The sequence below is a fragment of the Tasmannia lanceolata genome, unplaced genomic scaffold (genome assembly GCF_043159265.1).
Source record: "Tasmannia lanceolata isolate RefF3 unplaced genomic scaffold, GAP_Taslan_0.1 ptg000037l, whole genome shotgun sequence".
Classification (NCBI taxonomy): Eukaryota; Viridiplantae; Streptophyta; class Magnoliopsida; order Canellales; family Winteraceae; genus Tasmannia; species Tasmannia lanceolata.
The window spans coordinates 12934762-12950175 of record NW_027518714.1 but is presented as its reverse complement, the minus strand read 5'-3'; the positions used below and the strand labels follow the sequence as shown (position 1 = coordinate 12950175).

Below are 15414 nucleotides of genomic sequence, written 5' to 3'. Positions count from 1 at the left end.
TAATCAGCCAAAATCCTTAAATTTTATGTACTTTGAACAACATTTTCTAAGAAGATACTCTAAATAGATATCGCTAGATTTTTCTATTCAATATTAGAAATAAGAGATTATAAATTACCAACGTAGGAACAAAGGTTATGAGAGATTATAAATTTATGGAACATGAATTTGAGAGCCCCAACTGTAGTTGGTTTTTTCATGGTAACCTTTTTTTTTTGAAATGGTGAATCATATTAGAGTGGAAAGGGAAGCCCGAGGTGGGACAGCCCAATAGAACATATTACAAGAAAAGAAAGCAGAAACAGAAAGTACACAACATCAACAGAACAAGACATGGCTGATAGGGGGAAGATAATCAAACCATTGTAAAGAGTCACTATTCACACCCCTCTTGGCTAACAGATCAGCCTTCTCATTGGCCACCCTCCTCACATGCTTCAAGACAGCCGATGACCCTGATATAATCTCGTGGATCTCATCTATGAACGGCAAGAATCTCCAAGGAGGCGCCACTCCCCCCTTAAGCCACCGGATAACATTTAAGGAATCCCCTTCAATAATAACCTTGTCAAGACAATCATCACTTATTTTCTTGATACTGTAGAATACCGCCTTAACTTCCGCCTCCGAAGCGTCGCATACACCAATCGGACCAAAGAAGGCCCATTGAACAACGCCTTCGCCATTACGGCATAACCCTCCCACCCCGGCCGGCCCGGGATTACCAAAAGAAGCACCATCAAAATTAAGTTTGAACATACCAAGAGGAGGCGGTTCCCATCTTTGGACGAGGCTAGGCAATCTTTCACTACTAAAACACACTTCCCTCCAACCTTCCTAAAGGTCAAAAGCCAAAACAAATTGAAATGATGGAAGACATCTCATCCATGAAATCACCAAGGCGATAATGCGCATGTATAGAAAATACGGAGACTTCGCCTTACCCTCAAAGATCCTAGAATTTCTTTCCTTCCATACAACCCACCAAGTAGCAAGCAAACAAACTTTCCACAAGATTTTTCCTTTTTTTCTCCAAGGCATGGCGCCCCACTGATGTAACAACATCTGAATAGACATCGGAAAAACCCAACTGATTCCAAACCTCAAAAAGATACATCTCCAGATCAATCGGGTGAAAGAACAATGCATGAATAAATTGTCCACAGATTCCCCTTCCATAAGGCAAAGAGAGCAATGATTGACAAGCCACATTCCACGGTTTCTCAGGAAATTAATTTTCTGAATCCAGTCGCGACTTTTTTCATGGTATGATGGTAACCTTAAGCGTAGCACTCTTAAAAATTTCAATGAAAATGAGACTCAAAATAGATTTGGTTGAAAATTAAATATTTTTTACAAGTATCTTGCTAAATTTTGAGAAAGAGTTGATTGTTTTCTCTTTTATGACATCAGTAATTTCGCCATGAACCACTTGAGCCAGATTTTCAATACTATCCTTCCACGGGAGGTAGAGCGATTCCAGTGATTCCATTACAAATGGGTCAGAGCGATTCCCTACTACATCTCTCCTATTGTTGTGGTCTTGGAAAGAAAATATAGTAAAAGAAGCAAGGAGCTATAGAAAAGAGTAGATGTGCACATTAAAAAGATGAGGAGGTGTTTTTTCTCACTTTCTCTATCTTCCCTCTCTATATTGATAACTAGACCCCCTACTTGCCAATATTCTCTGAGGTAATTCTGGGCAAATCCAATGCTTGTCTCCTCCCTATTGACTTCTTATTCCACTACTCACAGAGCCTATGCCATGTATCCAAACAGAGAGTTTTTAAAGGAAGGATGAACAAGCTTTAACTCAGAAGAATTAGGAAAGGCCTTCATCAAATATTCTAGAGGGAGGACTAACAGGGGTAAGAGAGAGAGAAGAAGATCAAGAGAGATCTTTAAATAGTTATTTTCCCCTACAGATTTTAAATCCATAGGGAAATATTTCATATCTTTATGGGTGTTAATTTCTCCGGGAATATAGCTTTTACCTTTAGATTGCGTAATAATCCGTGGAGAAAGATTTAGATTGCATAGTAATCCTTAGAGAAAGCTTCACACCATACAATAAAATAGAACAATAAAATAGAAGAGACAACCGCTTAAAAATTAAGGAAATTGAGGCCTAGGGATGGTCTTTTAATGATTGATTTTTGTTTTTTTGGAACTGATTTTGTGAAAACCTCTGAAAAACTAGCAAAGAAATTACTAATTCCCAGGTTTTCTATTGTTATTTATTCCACACCTCTCCTCCCTTCTACTCTTTTAAGAAAGTATTGCATGCTATATTAAATCATAGATTAATTAAAAAGTTGAAACCATTACCTCAAAAGAATATATATAGAATCAACTGAATAAATAACAATAGAAAACGTGGGAATTAGTAATTTCTTTGCTAGTTGTTCAGAGGTTTTCACAAAATCAGTTCCAAAAAAACAAAAATCAATCATTAAAAGACCTTTCCTAGGCCTCAATTCCCTTAATTTTCTCCTAAGAAAAACCCACTGAAAGAGAAGAGAAATAAAAGCACCCAGCAACAAACGCTCCAAGAGTACATCTAGAAGCTCCAATACTAGCTGGATCGTTTACTATTCATTCTGCAATAAACTCATGGTTTTCGTCATGGGTAATTGAGAGAGAGAGAGAGAGAGAGAGAGAGAGAGAGAGAGAGAGACGTTGCCTATCTTTTACAAATTTAAGTCTACTAGCCATAAACCAACCTAACAGAGGTGGTTTCTCTTATTCATAAGGATAATCTTTTACAGATTTAAGACTACGTACGCTGGCATAAACCAACCTTACGGAGGTGGTTCCTCTTATTCATAGGCAACAAACAGAAAACGACTACCATGCATTTTAATACGGCAACTGAAGACGCATCACACACACATCTTTCTCTTATTCATCAAGGAGCTGCAAAGACAATATCTCCCACCTAATAGTAGCTTAATAAGATATATACTCTAGCATGCATGGTTTCTTCATAAACCAATATCGATCTTAATCCCTTCAATAGTTATCTCTTCCCCCGTTCCCACTATGTGAACTAAAATCACCTCTACATCATCTTCTTCAGCTTCAAGGTCTTCCAAAGCTTCACCTAATGGCAATCTAAGCAGTGTTTTCAATTTCATGGTCTTTGCATAAGGATGGGGAAGACGAACGAAGCTCCCAATAAAGTTACTATACGCTGGCCCACGAAAATTCTCATCCTCGGTATTGATGTAAACATCAAATTTCACAGACATATCCGTACGAAGCCGAATAGCCACAACCAAAATCTCTTCCTCATTCTCTTTTTCCTCCTTACTCCTAGACTTAGTAGGCCTCTTAAGTGTGGCCCTAATGATGGAGCTCAGTGGGCACGGCTCGCTCCCAAACTCGCCGGCCTTAATCGAGGGTGCCGCTTTCTTGGGTGGAGGCTTAGGCCTAGAATTCTCCCGTGGGATTTCAACTTTTTGGTAACCATACCTCAATTTGTCGGGATCGAGGCAATTGGAGACCTTCACGTTAACCAATTCAGCATTCTCGTCATAGAACAAAAATGATGCATTTAAGTAATCGGTGTCGGTGGTGATATCTTCTCGATTCTTCTCCCCACAGAGCCGTGGTAAGGTCTTTCATATTGTCCAAAGCCGATCAATGTTACTGTGATGAGCGAAGAAAATTGGGTCATGCGCCGCAGAGTAGAAGATTCCCATGTCTTTGTGCTTAGTTTGGGTTCGATCTCCAGTCCAATCGTGAACTATATTATGCGGCACTAGTTCAACTGTACTGGCCCCAGGCTCCGGTTTACTGCAGGCACGATATGCTGAACCAAAAAAGAGGGGAGTTGTTTTGGTGGCTTTAACTTGTCTATACATTGTACTGAGATTTTCAGCAATAATTTGCTCATCAGTAACATTTCTTTCGCCTTTATCTATATCGTAGTGAAAATCGACTGTTGAAGGTGGCTGGTGCTTGGCATCGCGAAGTTTGTCGTAGAGTACCGGTTGGTTAATGTACATTTCAGGAATGCACATTCCGGCCGGTGCATCATAATTCCAGAAAGGGAGAGCGAAAGTTTCATCTCCGATTAATTTTCCGAGGATCCGTTCATAGAAGTACAAGTACAAGCGATGCCAAGAAAAGAAGAGCCATGAGCCGTGCACCTGGAGCTCGATTTTGTATCCAGCCTATGATTCGAAAAACATGGCTACACCAACTTAGAAAATGTTAATAGAAATAAGGGATTTGCTAGGGACCATCGGAGAGGCAGTTGCATGAGAGTGCAACCCCCTCAGGTGAATTAAATGAGTAAGATAAAATCTGATGAAAAGTGAGTCTATGTATCTGTTCTCTCATTCAACTTCCTGCCCGCAGAATTCCATCTGGGATGGTCCCTACCGTTTTACAGCTGGTTAAACAATAAAAGACGTGGTGAGTTCAGCCCATTATCAAAAATGGTAGTGCCAATATCAGTAGCCAAAAATTAAGTAAAGGGAATTGATATCAGCTGTGGACCCCGATCCGGGAGAGAGGTGAGGGACGAGCCCTCAGCGGCCTCTTGGATCATCCACACGTGAAGGAGAGCTCTACCAAGGAACTCTCGAAACAGATGCCACCCTCATAGCATAGCACGAGTGGCGATATAAAAGAGATACCTTTCGATTCGGGAACAAGTCCGGATTCGAAACGTACCTAAACAAACTCAGAGTCGCCATCCATGGTATACGGCCATGGATCCTTAAACAAAATAGGCTCCGTATACTATGGATAACCAGAAATATATATGGGTTCGTGCCTGATTACGAATGGAGAAGGTCTAAGAGCACCTCCAATTCGTCCGAGTGCAAGCACTTGGTCTCTTATGCCATTTATTATTAACTTCGAAGAATTTCGGGCGAGAATCATATGAAATAGGAACAATTCTCAGGAATCGTCTACCTAAGCATGCATTTCCTAAGGATAAAGAAATCAGCATACACAAAATGAAATGAAAAAAATGTGTCACCTAAGCAAAGCTAGGTTATAAGTGACATGCCTAATGAGTGTCTAACTTCTGGTGGACATACACATGCAGGCTACAGCTAAAGGTATAGTATCAGTACAAGAAAGTAAGAAGACACATCAAAACATAAAACACAAATCAATCATATAGACAAGACAGGACAAATCCTAACTCTAATGCGACTTGACTCGGACCAAGATGGCCGTCCATCCCAGCTGCTCTACGTATCCCGGCCTTGGGAAGAATCAGAGTCAACGTAGTTCGATGCCCTATTCTAAACTATGATGCCTAACCATCTAGAACCGTTATCCTAGACTCGATCCACTAGACTCGACTGATTTTTAAAGCTTTTTGCATGACTGCTTAAGTTCAGGTGAATTGTAATTTTTAGGACTCTCTATATACCCTAACTAATGCAAGTTAGTTATCCTTAAGCTAATGCAGGTGGGCCCTACATCCTATGTGTAACTAGGTTGTGCATCCTAAAGAAAACCACGGGCTGACTATATGCTTCCTAGTCTAGCCATCGGTTCGACTAAATGTCTAACCGATCGACTCGAGGCCTCCTAACTCTATGGACACTGACACGATAGGATACATCATATCAATACAAATCAAGACAGCCCCCTAACTCTAAAACACCCCAAATATCTAGGACATACTCCTAACTCTAGGGGAAGATCTCTTTGAAAAAGGTTTTGAAGAAAGTTTTGTATTTTTGGAAGGTTTGAAAAGTTTATTTTTAAAGGTTTGGCTGGACCTGGGATGTGGATCTTAAGCTGCACTACGTACCTCGTGGAAGAGGATCAAGCCAACGTAGTTCGAAAAAGATTTTCCTAACTACTCTGAAAGACTCAAGATTTTTAAGATTTTTTATTTTTGAAATGTTTTAAACCCTTTTAGCCATAGGGAACAAAATAAGAAAACACACTCTGTAATCCAAATCACGGCAGAGTATAAACACCAAAAGGTAAAACCTCTAGGGCTAAAAGGAAGAAACTAAAAAAGGTAAACAAATATCCCAAAATAGTAAGGGGACACAAACAAGTAAACTAGCGTCTCCACTATGAAAGTTAGATCCCAAATAAACAGGCTCTAACAGATTTCTCTAAGGAATGACAACAACGCTAAGGATAAACTCCTATATAAATTCCTAAACATGTATTATTAAAGAAAGAGTACAAGTTAAAAAGGGTTTCTACAAATGAGGTTAAACAAGCTTCCAATGGCTGACTCTTTTAATGAGACAAAACTTATCTCCTAAAAAGGGAAAACCACTAACACTCGTGAGACAAAGCATGTCTCCTATTGAAGACTCTAAGTATCTTTATCATCGCACTTGTAATGATAAACATGGGTTATAGGCAACTAACAGACCAAGTTGGTCTTCAATTAGTAGGAGGGGGCAACTACATGTAAGACTTGGGTAGTTCCCCTATGGATGGGCTTGGGATGACTCCTTCATCGCCCTGACAATGAATAGGGACCTAAGATTTAAGGAATGCAAAAGACTGGGCAAGTCTTAAAAATAAATGAGGGGAGTGCTACTTGGACTAAGCGAGTCCCCTATGGATGGGCTTGGGCTATCGCCTTCATCGCCCTTAAAATGATAATTCTAGTATCAAATAAAAAATAAAAAAAATAAAAACATCTAAAAGATTATAAGTCTCAACAAAGAAATTATCCCTATTGCAGTGATTTCCAAGTTATATGTATGATGAATAACTATTAAAAATAAACTATAAATACCCATAGTTGAATCAATGAATATTACTTTCTTTCATATAGATAACTAACTGGCGCAATGAAACTGATGCAAGAAGATGAATAATCATGCTACAGAAATCCAAATTTGCACATATAAAGGAACACTTGAGTCATAAAAGGAAAAAATAACAAAAACATTAATTTTCTTCTGCACTAACATCTATCACTACACACCTTTAAATTATGATAAGAAATTATTAAGGTATTTCCTAACTAAACTCTCAAAAGGATTTATCAGTTACAGGTGGCATATGAGTGTCAATGTGGTGTGTCATGTGGACTCACATGAAAAAAAGTGAATAATTATCATTCTTATCTATTTTTATGAGTTGACATCATCTTATTTAAAACAAAGATTCGAATCAGACAAGTGTTGTTATTATATCAAGGCATCTGTAAAGAAATTGACAATTTATTTGATCCATTTAAACCAAAAAAAAAAAACTACACTAATACATAGTACTCACAGACACGCACACATATATACATAAAAAAATTGAGAACTAAAAGTAAACCAAACACATTTCACCTTATACCGGGGTTATGTTAGCATATACCTCCCATTTCAGATTATGTGCCAACTAATTCAGGTTATCTTCTAGCTGGTTTCAGATTATGCACTAACTTATTTCAAATTTACCTATTAGCTGGTTCAAGTTATATGCCATTGACTTCTGGTTATATATCTGCTAATTTCAGGTTACATGCCACTAATTTCAAGCTAGGCATTAGCTATTTAGATACACTTTATGCTCACAGTCAAAATAACTTTAGTGGTAATATTAAACTCTTTAAAATATATATATATATATATATATATATATATATATATATATATAACAAATATAAGAGTATTCTTCCCAAACATTCAGGTTTATAATGGATCACCCTAAATAATTCCCATCTTAATCGTCTAAATAGCTAAATGAAATCATAATTGCTCTAAAAAAAATGAAATGGGGGACTAAAAGTTCTTTTAATTCAGCACCACATAGATGAACTACACCTGTTCAACAGACCCTTATTTATCTATATAATCAAGAAATCTATCAAATGAACAATTACACAAGTACATGTAAATTCCCCAATAGAATGGCTTTGTCTCAGATGACCAGCCAACAAGACCATCTTAAAAAGTAAAGAATAAAACTAAATTCGTACAATTGGAAGTACAAACCATGAAGAATGAAACGAAACTTATGCCAACTAGTGGTGCTATTCATACAAACATCTCAAAGGAAAATTGAATTTTGTCTTAGCTGGTGGTGCAAATGTTCCTTGTGCAACCTGATCAGTTTCAACAGCAAGTTTCCAATCTATGCTAGTCTTTTGATTATTCCCCAGCAGAACAAACTAGTGCACCATGCTGCTACCCAGCTCCTTTAATTCAATAGTGAAGTACTACTCTAATAAATAAGGAGCTTGCAAGATTTATCCCCAAACAATTATAGTAAGAGTCTAAAATCTCAAACAAAAGTGTGACCTTGAATTAATTCCTTGAAGAATTCACTCAATCAGCATTTCAATGAGCAAAGAACTACACTCAATCAACATTCCAATGAGCAAAGAATGACCTTGTAGATCAGCCATAGAAATCAAGCATAACAGTAACCACATGCAACAAAATCCAAACTGAACCCAAGGGAAAATGAGCAGCAGATGCCTTTCAAAATATAGTAATTGTGACCTGATCTGGAGGACTCCAGCCCATAAAACCCCAAATCCGAAGCATTCTTGTAGATTTAGCACTCGAATTTTCTATTGATAATGAAAAATAATTTCTCTTTCAAAACTTAAACTAACACCCCTTGACGCAGCATGAGACACTCCAAACAGTGGTGTTTACAGGTTCATAACACAAAAGATTTGAATCAACAGTCAGATATTCAAGTCAGATAATTCATAATAGCTATTGTTAAAAAAAGATTGAAAATCCTAATGTATATATTTTGTAAACAAGATTGTACCATTAGTAAATGACTAAAATGTTCATGGGAAACATTCTGCCACTCAAAATATTTGACTAAAAAAAATTTGAGAAGATAAAATCATTTTCTTTATTATAACATTCCTTCAAATAGGGATGCAAAGCATATCGGTATAATTTCAAATCCTATAAGTCAATCAAATCTGCCATATCCAACAAAATTCAACATCATACAACAACCTACCAATTTCGGAATATGATACCTTGAGTGAGTGTATCACTACTAGGGTCAAGCTTACATTGAGGGCATCATATGAATTAAAAAATCATTCCAGCAAAACACAAAACAGAGAATATGTACAAGCGACAGGATACAGAGATTGGGAACATATGGTTTAAATGAGAGAATTTGGAAATAAATGTAAATTTCTTCAATATGCTCAAGGTGATTTTTGAAGGTAAAAAATACAAATCAAGAAATATGATGGGTTCAAGTATCAGCTCTCCAATGTGATCGATCTAAAGGCAAAGAAACCCATCAATATGTAATCATAAATATTACCCTATTTGAATTATTACTTCAAAACATAAAAAATTAAAATTTCACATTATAAGTGTATTCATTCAAGCATGGCTGATAAAATTTGACTGGATATTGGAGACATATATTTATGTAAATAAATTTTCAGCTACACTCATTAAAATAACAGGATAATTGCTATACAGCTCATACAACACAACCAGATTACAACTAAAATCCATGGCATATGACAATACCTCTGAACGTATACACAATTCGAAAATATAAAATACAAAGCTATTTTTGCTGCATGAAAACTATAGTTGAATAATCATATTCTTGCGAATCAACACATTGAAACTAACAAGATAAGTGCGAATCACTTTTCTGAATAATTAAAACATATTCTATTCAGAAATTCAGCCTAAGTAATTTTCTACAAATATATATATATATATTTTTTTTTAAAAAAAAAAAACTTTGAATTGTGTTAATAGAACAGAAATATTTTTCGTTTGTACAGACAAATCAAGTTTAAAAGAATTAGCACAATATAATAATATAATCAAAATTTGAAACTTCTGAGATCCAAAACCTTGTCAGAAATGAAATCAACGAATGATGAAACTATAAAAAAAAATTCCTAAACAGGCATACATATCCTCATTGCAAAAAAAAATGAAAGGAAGCTTTACCTGAGATTATATTTTTCTTCTCGCAGAAATGGATTTTCAACCCGTTCCTCTTCTTTCTGGCTCTTAGAGTGCAAATAGGAATAGCTCTTCTCAGATATTGAAGAGATGAACTCAACTTTTGTCTTCCTTCAATAAAAAACTCAGCTATTTAGTGCCGATTTTAAAATTCATAAAGTAATAAATCTGATCTAGAGTTGAGTAACTTAGATCCAAGGTTTTACAAGCTGAAAATTAGGTTTAGAGGTTCAGATCTGAGATTTTATAGCTTGAGCTAGAGTTTGAAATGAAAAACATGAGATATCTAGGGATAAGAGAAGAAATAAAGGATCAACGATGACTAGAAATGGAGATCTGTGAGGCGATAAGCCACAATACGACCGGCCGGAGTTCTGATGAGCTTTGCCTGAAAAACGTAGGATCTGGTCGGAGAAGAAGGAGCAAGAGCTAGTTTTTTTTTTTTTTTTATGAGGAAAAGAAACAGATCTAGGTTTTGATAGTGTTTTAAAAGAAAAGATAGAAGTTAATGAAGAAGAATAGCAAGGTGATGTCCGGTCAGAGCTTGGCCGGAATCTGACCGGAATTAAACTGGAGAAGATGATGTGAGGAATGAGGGTTTGAGTTTTTCTTCAAAGCTCTGCTAGGGTTTCGGATTTGGGGAAAAAGAAAAAATCCCTTAAACGAAGCCTCTTGTCATGTTTTTATAGGGAAAATATGCTTAATTTTCACCCCCCTATAGTTACAAAGACAACCCTTATATATATTTGACCTAGTTCGGTTTCAAATAGGGTGGTCCACAAAAAAAAATGGTGCAATAAAAAAAAATTAGAAAATAAATTCGTGCCCCTTTAAATGTCTAGGGACACCCTCCTGCTGCTATTTAAACAACAAATTACTCTGACAAAATAGCCCTCAGACTGGATAAACTACCGCCCTTCTGCTACACTATTTTACACTAAGCTACCTATCTCACTTGTTCGCTAGGTAAACCGCGACGGATTTTTTTGAAATTTTGCAAGGACCTTGCTGGGACCCTAACCTACCTTGGGGTTAAATTTGGGCCTTTAAAACTATGATTTGGTTGGGTTTTGTACAAACATGGACGGTTTAGGACACGGTCAAAATGGGGTGTCTACATCAGCACAGCCATATTTTGATATTTTCACAAACCATCCTGTCTTTTAGTATTTCAAGAGCTGTCAAAAGGTTATTACTTTTCCAAATAGCTCTCACGAGCCAGTTAAAGAAGAAAAGACAGCTGGGTTTGTGCAAATATCAAAATTTTGTAAAAGATCTTGATCAAGTCGTGTTATTGTCATATCTTTTGAATATGGACCAATTACCAATGGGTGACAAACATTAGGCAAAATTATCAACATGACCCATGCTTTTCAAAAATTATCAACGGGGGACAAAAGAGGTCTTGTCAGTCAAAGCTGGACGAAAATGCCCTTTGGCATCCCTTTGGCATTTACAACACATTTTGTCCTTTTTTTTTTCCTTCTTCCCTCTTCTTTTACTTTTCCATTATCACATTTTTTTTATTTTTTACCCTACTAGTCATCTTCCTCCTTGTTCAGCCACCATTGTTGCTGGCAAATCTTGAAAACTTGAATGTTGAGTTCTTACCTCTTTGTATTTAGGTTTTGTTTTTCTTTTTCTTTTTTTAGGATTTTGCACTATTTTTCATTCCTCTGTTTTTTATTTATCTTGTTTAGGGTTTAAGCGATTTGTTTTTTAGGGTGAGTTTTGGAGATAATGCATGGATGGCTTCACTCACTATTTTGGAAGACAAGTGGTTGTATAAGAAAAAGTTGATGGAATACATGAATGGATGGCTACACATTTTTTGATTTACTTAAATTTTTTTTTTTTGTAATACACAAATTGGGATGTAATACATGAAGCACATTTAATGAAAACAACATCCATTTCTTTTGTTATTTCTATCATGAGCAGAATTGTAATGCTATTAGAAGAGTTGCTATAGGCAGGGGGTTTTGTAGCAGAAGGGGTTTATCAACTCTCTGGAAGGGGGTTAGTAACTCTCAAAAATAGGGTTACCAATTTTCGAATGGGCTTATCAAGTGCTTGAAAATTGGTCGAGGGTACTGGAGTTTTGGAAGAGGGTTTTCAAGTCTCTAGGATTGGGGTTATCTAGTATAAAAATGGGGTTACCAATTTCCGAATGGGGTGATCAAGTCCCTGAAAATTGGCCAAGCGTACTAGAGTTTTGGAAGGGGGTTTTCAAGTCTCTAGGATTGGGGTTATCTTGTATCAAAAATGGGGTTACCAATTTCTGAATGGGCTTATCAAGTCCTTGAAAATTGGCCGAGGGTACTGAAGTTTTGGAAGGGGGTTTTCAAGTCTCTAGGATTGGGGTTATCAAGTATCAAAATGGGGTTACCAATTTCTGAATGGGCTTATCAAGTCCCTGAAAATTGGCCGAGCGTACTAGAGTTTTGGAAGGGGGTTTTCAAGTATTTGGGATAGAGGTTATCTAGTATCAAAATGGGGTTACCAATTTACGAATGGGCTTATCAAGTCCCTTAAAATTGCCCAAGGGTACTGGAGTTTTGGAAGGGGGTTTTCAAGTCTCTAGGGTTGGGATTATCTAGTATCAAAATGGGGTTACAAATTCCGAATGGGCTTATCAAGTCCCTTATGAACATGTTTTTACTTCCTGTTTTTTCTCACTCGTTCATTTTCATGTTTTTTTCTTTCTACCGTACAATTCATCTTCCTCATCCTTCATTGAAAGTGAGAAGGAGAAATGCAAAACCCTAAAACAAATGAAAAAAAAAACCTAGATATTGAGAGATAGATGGAAATGAACTCACGTTTCAAATTTTCGAGTTTTCCCTCCTCCAATGGTAGCTAAATGATGAAGAAAATGACTGGTAAAGTGAAAAAAATAAAGTTGAAAATGAAAAAGTAAAAAAAAAAAAAGGGAAAAAAGAGAGAAGAGGGAAAAGTGGAAAAGCAAAACGTGTTGATTAAGAAAAGGGCATTTTCGTCCAGCTTTTAATGACAAGACCTCTTTTGTCCTTCGTTGATAATTTCTAAAAACCATGGGTCATGTTGATAATTCCACCTAATTTTTGTCCCCCATTGGTAATTGATCCTTTGAATATCAAAAAGGAAACTGATATCCTCACTCCTATATTTTGATAATGGCACTACTAATTTTGTTTCAGACCCTTTGTGGGAAATGATATATTCACTCCCTTTTCTTGCCGGCCTAGTCCCTTGTAATGTAGAAAGAGTTGTCATAAGTACACTAGAGGGGTTGACCCGGAAGAAATGGGTGAAATATTAACTACCTTTTGTTAATTAGTTTTTTACAGCTGTTATATAATTGGTTTCTTTTTGTTAATTACATGTCATTTCTCATTCTAATGACCGTCCTGGAAATTGACTTGCCCCTGGATATAATTTTAGGGATTTGCTAGGGAATTTTGCGACAATGCCTTTCCTTGGCTGACTTTTTTTTTTGGCGTGGGTAAGCTGGGATCGAACCCCTGACCTCTTGGCTGAGGCAAAAGTCTGAATTTTGCATGAAAGAGCATAATAGGACAAAATGTGCTTAAAAGTGAGCCTGTGTGGCTGCTCCCTCATGAAAAAGTCAGCCCGAAATTGCCTAGCAAATCACATAATTTTAGAGGATGATTTTTTCGCCCCCTTAGGATTATGCGCCTCCCTATTCAGCCTAAAATTCACGTTAAAGGAGGGCCGCATAATCTGACAGGGGGTGAAAAAATCATGTCCCTAATTTTATCTTATAAAAGACAAAAAAAATAAACTAAAATAAAAGGAGACGGTTTTTTACGTCCCCTGTAAGATAATGCAACGTTAACGTGAATTGTGGGCAGACTTTTAACGCTTTTTTTATCGTCAAAATCACGTTCAAAGTGGGGCGCATTATCCTTTAGTGGTGGTGATAAAACCATCGCCCAAAAAAAAGGCATTATTAGCTCTTTGGGATTAGATGATTCGCGTGATTTATGGGAACAATGTCGATTCCTGGTCTGAGCATAGGATATAATAGATTATAAATTTATAGAACGCACATTAATTATGAGAGCCCCAACTATAGCTGGTTTTTAATGGCACCCTTAAGCTTAGCACTCGTCTTATAAATATCAATGAGAATGGGGCTCAAAATAGATTTGGTTGAAACTTAATTTTTTGTACACGTATCTTGCTATATTTTAGAGTTAAATGTTACATCCTAAGAGTTGGTTGATTTCTCTATTGTGACATTGAGTAATTTTGCCATAAACCAGTTGAGCCAGATTTTCAATAATATCCTTCCACGGGAGGTAGAGTGATTCCATTACAAATGGGCTGGAGAGATTCCCTATCACATCTCCTATTACGGTGGTCTTGGAAAGGAAATGTAGCAAAAGAAGAAAGGAGCTGTAGAAAGAGAGAAGATGTGAACGTTAAAAAAATGCCCTTATTCCACTACTCTCTGAGTCTATGGTGCACATCCAAATAGAGATCTTTTAAAGAAAATGATGAACAAGCTTTAACCTGAGAGAAGAAGAATTAGAAAAGCTACTCTTAAATATTCTAGTGGGAGGACTAAAAGGGGTAAGAGAGAGAAGAAGATCTAGAGATATCTTTAAGAGATTTGCTAGGAAAACGGGAACCTGTGTTGGGAAAAAAACGGGCATCAATGAATGGAGCCCCGTCCACTAAAAGACAAAGGAAGAGAGTTCAAATCCCCATAAAAGCAATAAATAGACCTTTAAAAATGTCTCATGTCCATCCCGTTTTTATTTTCCAAATGTAATCCTGTTTTCAAAGTGTTTTCCTATCTTTAATTAGGTATTTTGAGAGAGAGAGAGAGAGGCATTGCATTATCTTCTACAAATTTAGGCAACGAACAGAAACAGAAAATGACTACTATTTAATACGGACTAACAACTGAAGACACATCCCACAGTACACTTCTTTCTCTTAATGATCAAGGAGCTGCAAAGACAATATCTACCAGCTTATAGTAGCTTAATAAGATACTCTAACAGGTTGTTTGTTCATAAACCAATCTCGATCTTAATCCCTTCAATAGTTATCTCTTCCCCCTTTCCGGCTTTGGGAACTATAATCACCTCTACATCATCAATAGACTTGGTAAGGGGTTTGTTTGTTAAAGAGCCTGCCATCTCTTCTACTGCGAATGCAAGAGGGGGAGAAGATAGATGGGTTGGTGGTGGAGATTAGAGTAGAGAGAGGCATTGGGGCGTTGAGAGGCATCTTTTGAAAGTTTGGGGATATTTGCAGCCGTATATGTAGAGGGAGAGGGAATAGGGAGTGGTTGATTTCGAACGTTACTGGTCACATGAATGATAAATGTGCTTTTATTGCTTACTTTATCGTGGGATGTACAAATTATTCTATTTTAACATGATTTTAAATATTATATCCTAAATTGATGAAGTTTTACTGGTTTATTTGGACATGGCTTATTTTTCCATATCGTTTAAACACTGTATGAATATTGTGGAAA

General features: G+C 36.7%; 1 protein-coding gene and 1 pseudogene across 1 annotated transcript; both read right to left on the bottom strand.

Annotated features, from left to right (window-relative positions):
* Positions 1–318: 318 nt before the first annotated feature.
* LOC143861235 (uncharacterized) lies at positions 319–1117 on the bottom strand. The gene is made up of 2 exons (XM_077372166.1): positions 986–1117; positions 319–837 (listed from the first exon to the last, which is right to left on the bottom strand). The coding sequence occupies exons 1-2, from the start codon at positions 1115–1117 to the stop codon at positions 319–321; spliced, it is 651 nt and encodes a 216-aa protein (XP_077228281.1).
* A 1600-nt stretch (positions 1118–2717) lies between these two features.
* LOC143861234 (polyphenol oxidase, chloroplastic-like) lies at positions 2718–15070 on the bottom strand (annotated as a pseudogene).
* Between the last annotated feature and the right edge of the window lie 344 nt (positions 15071–15414).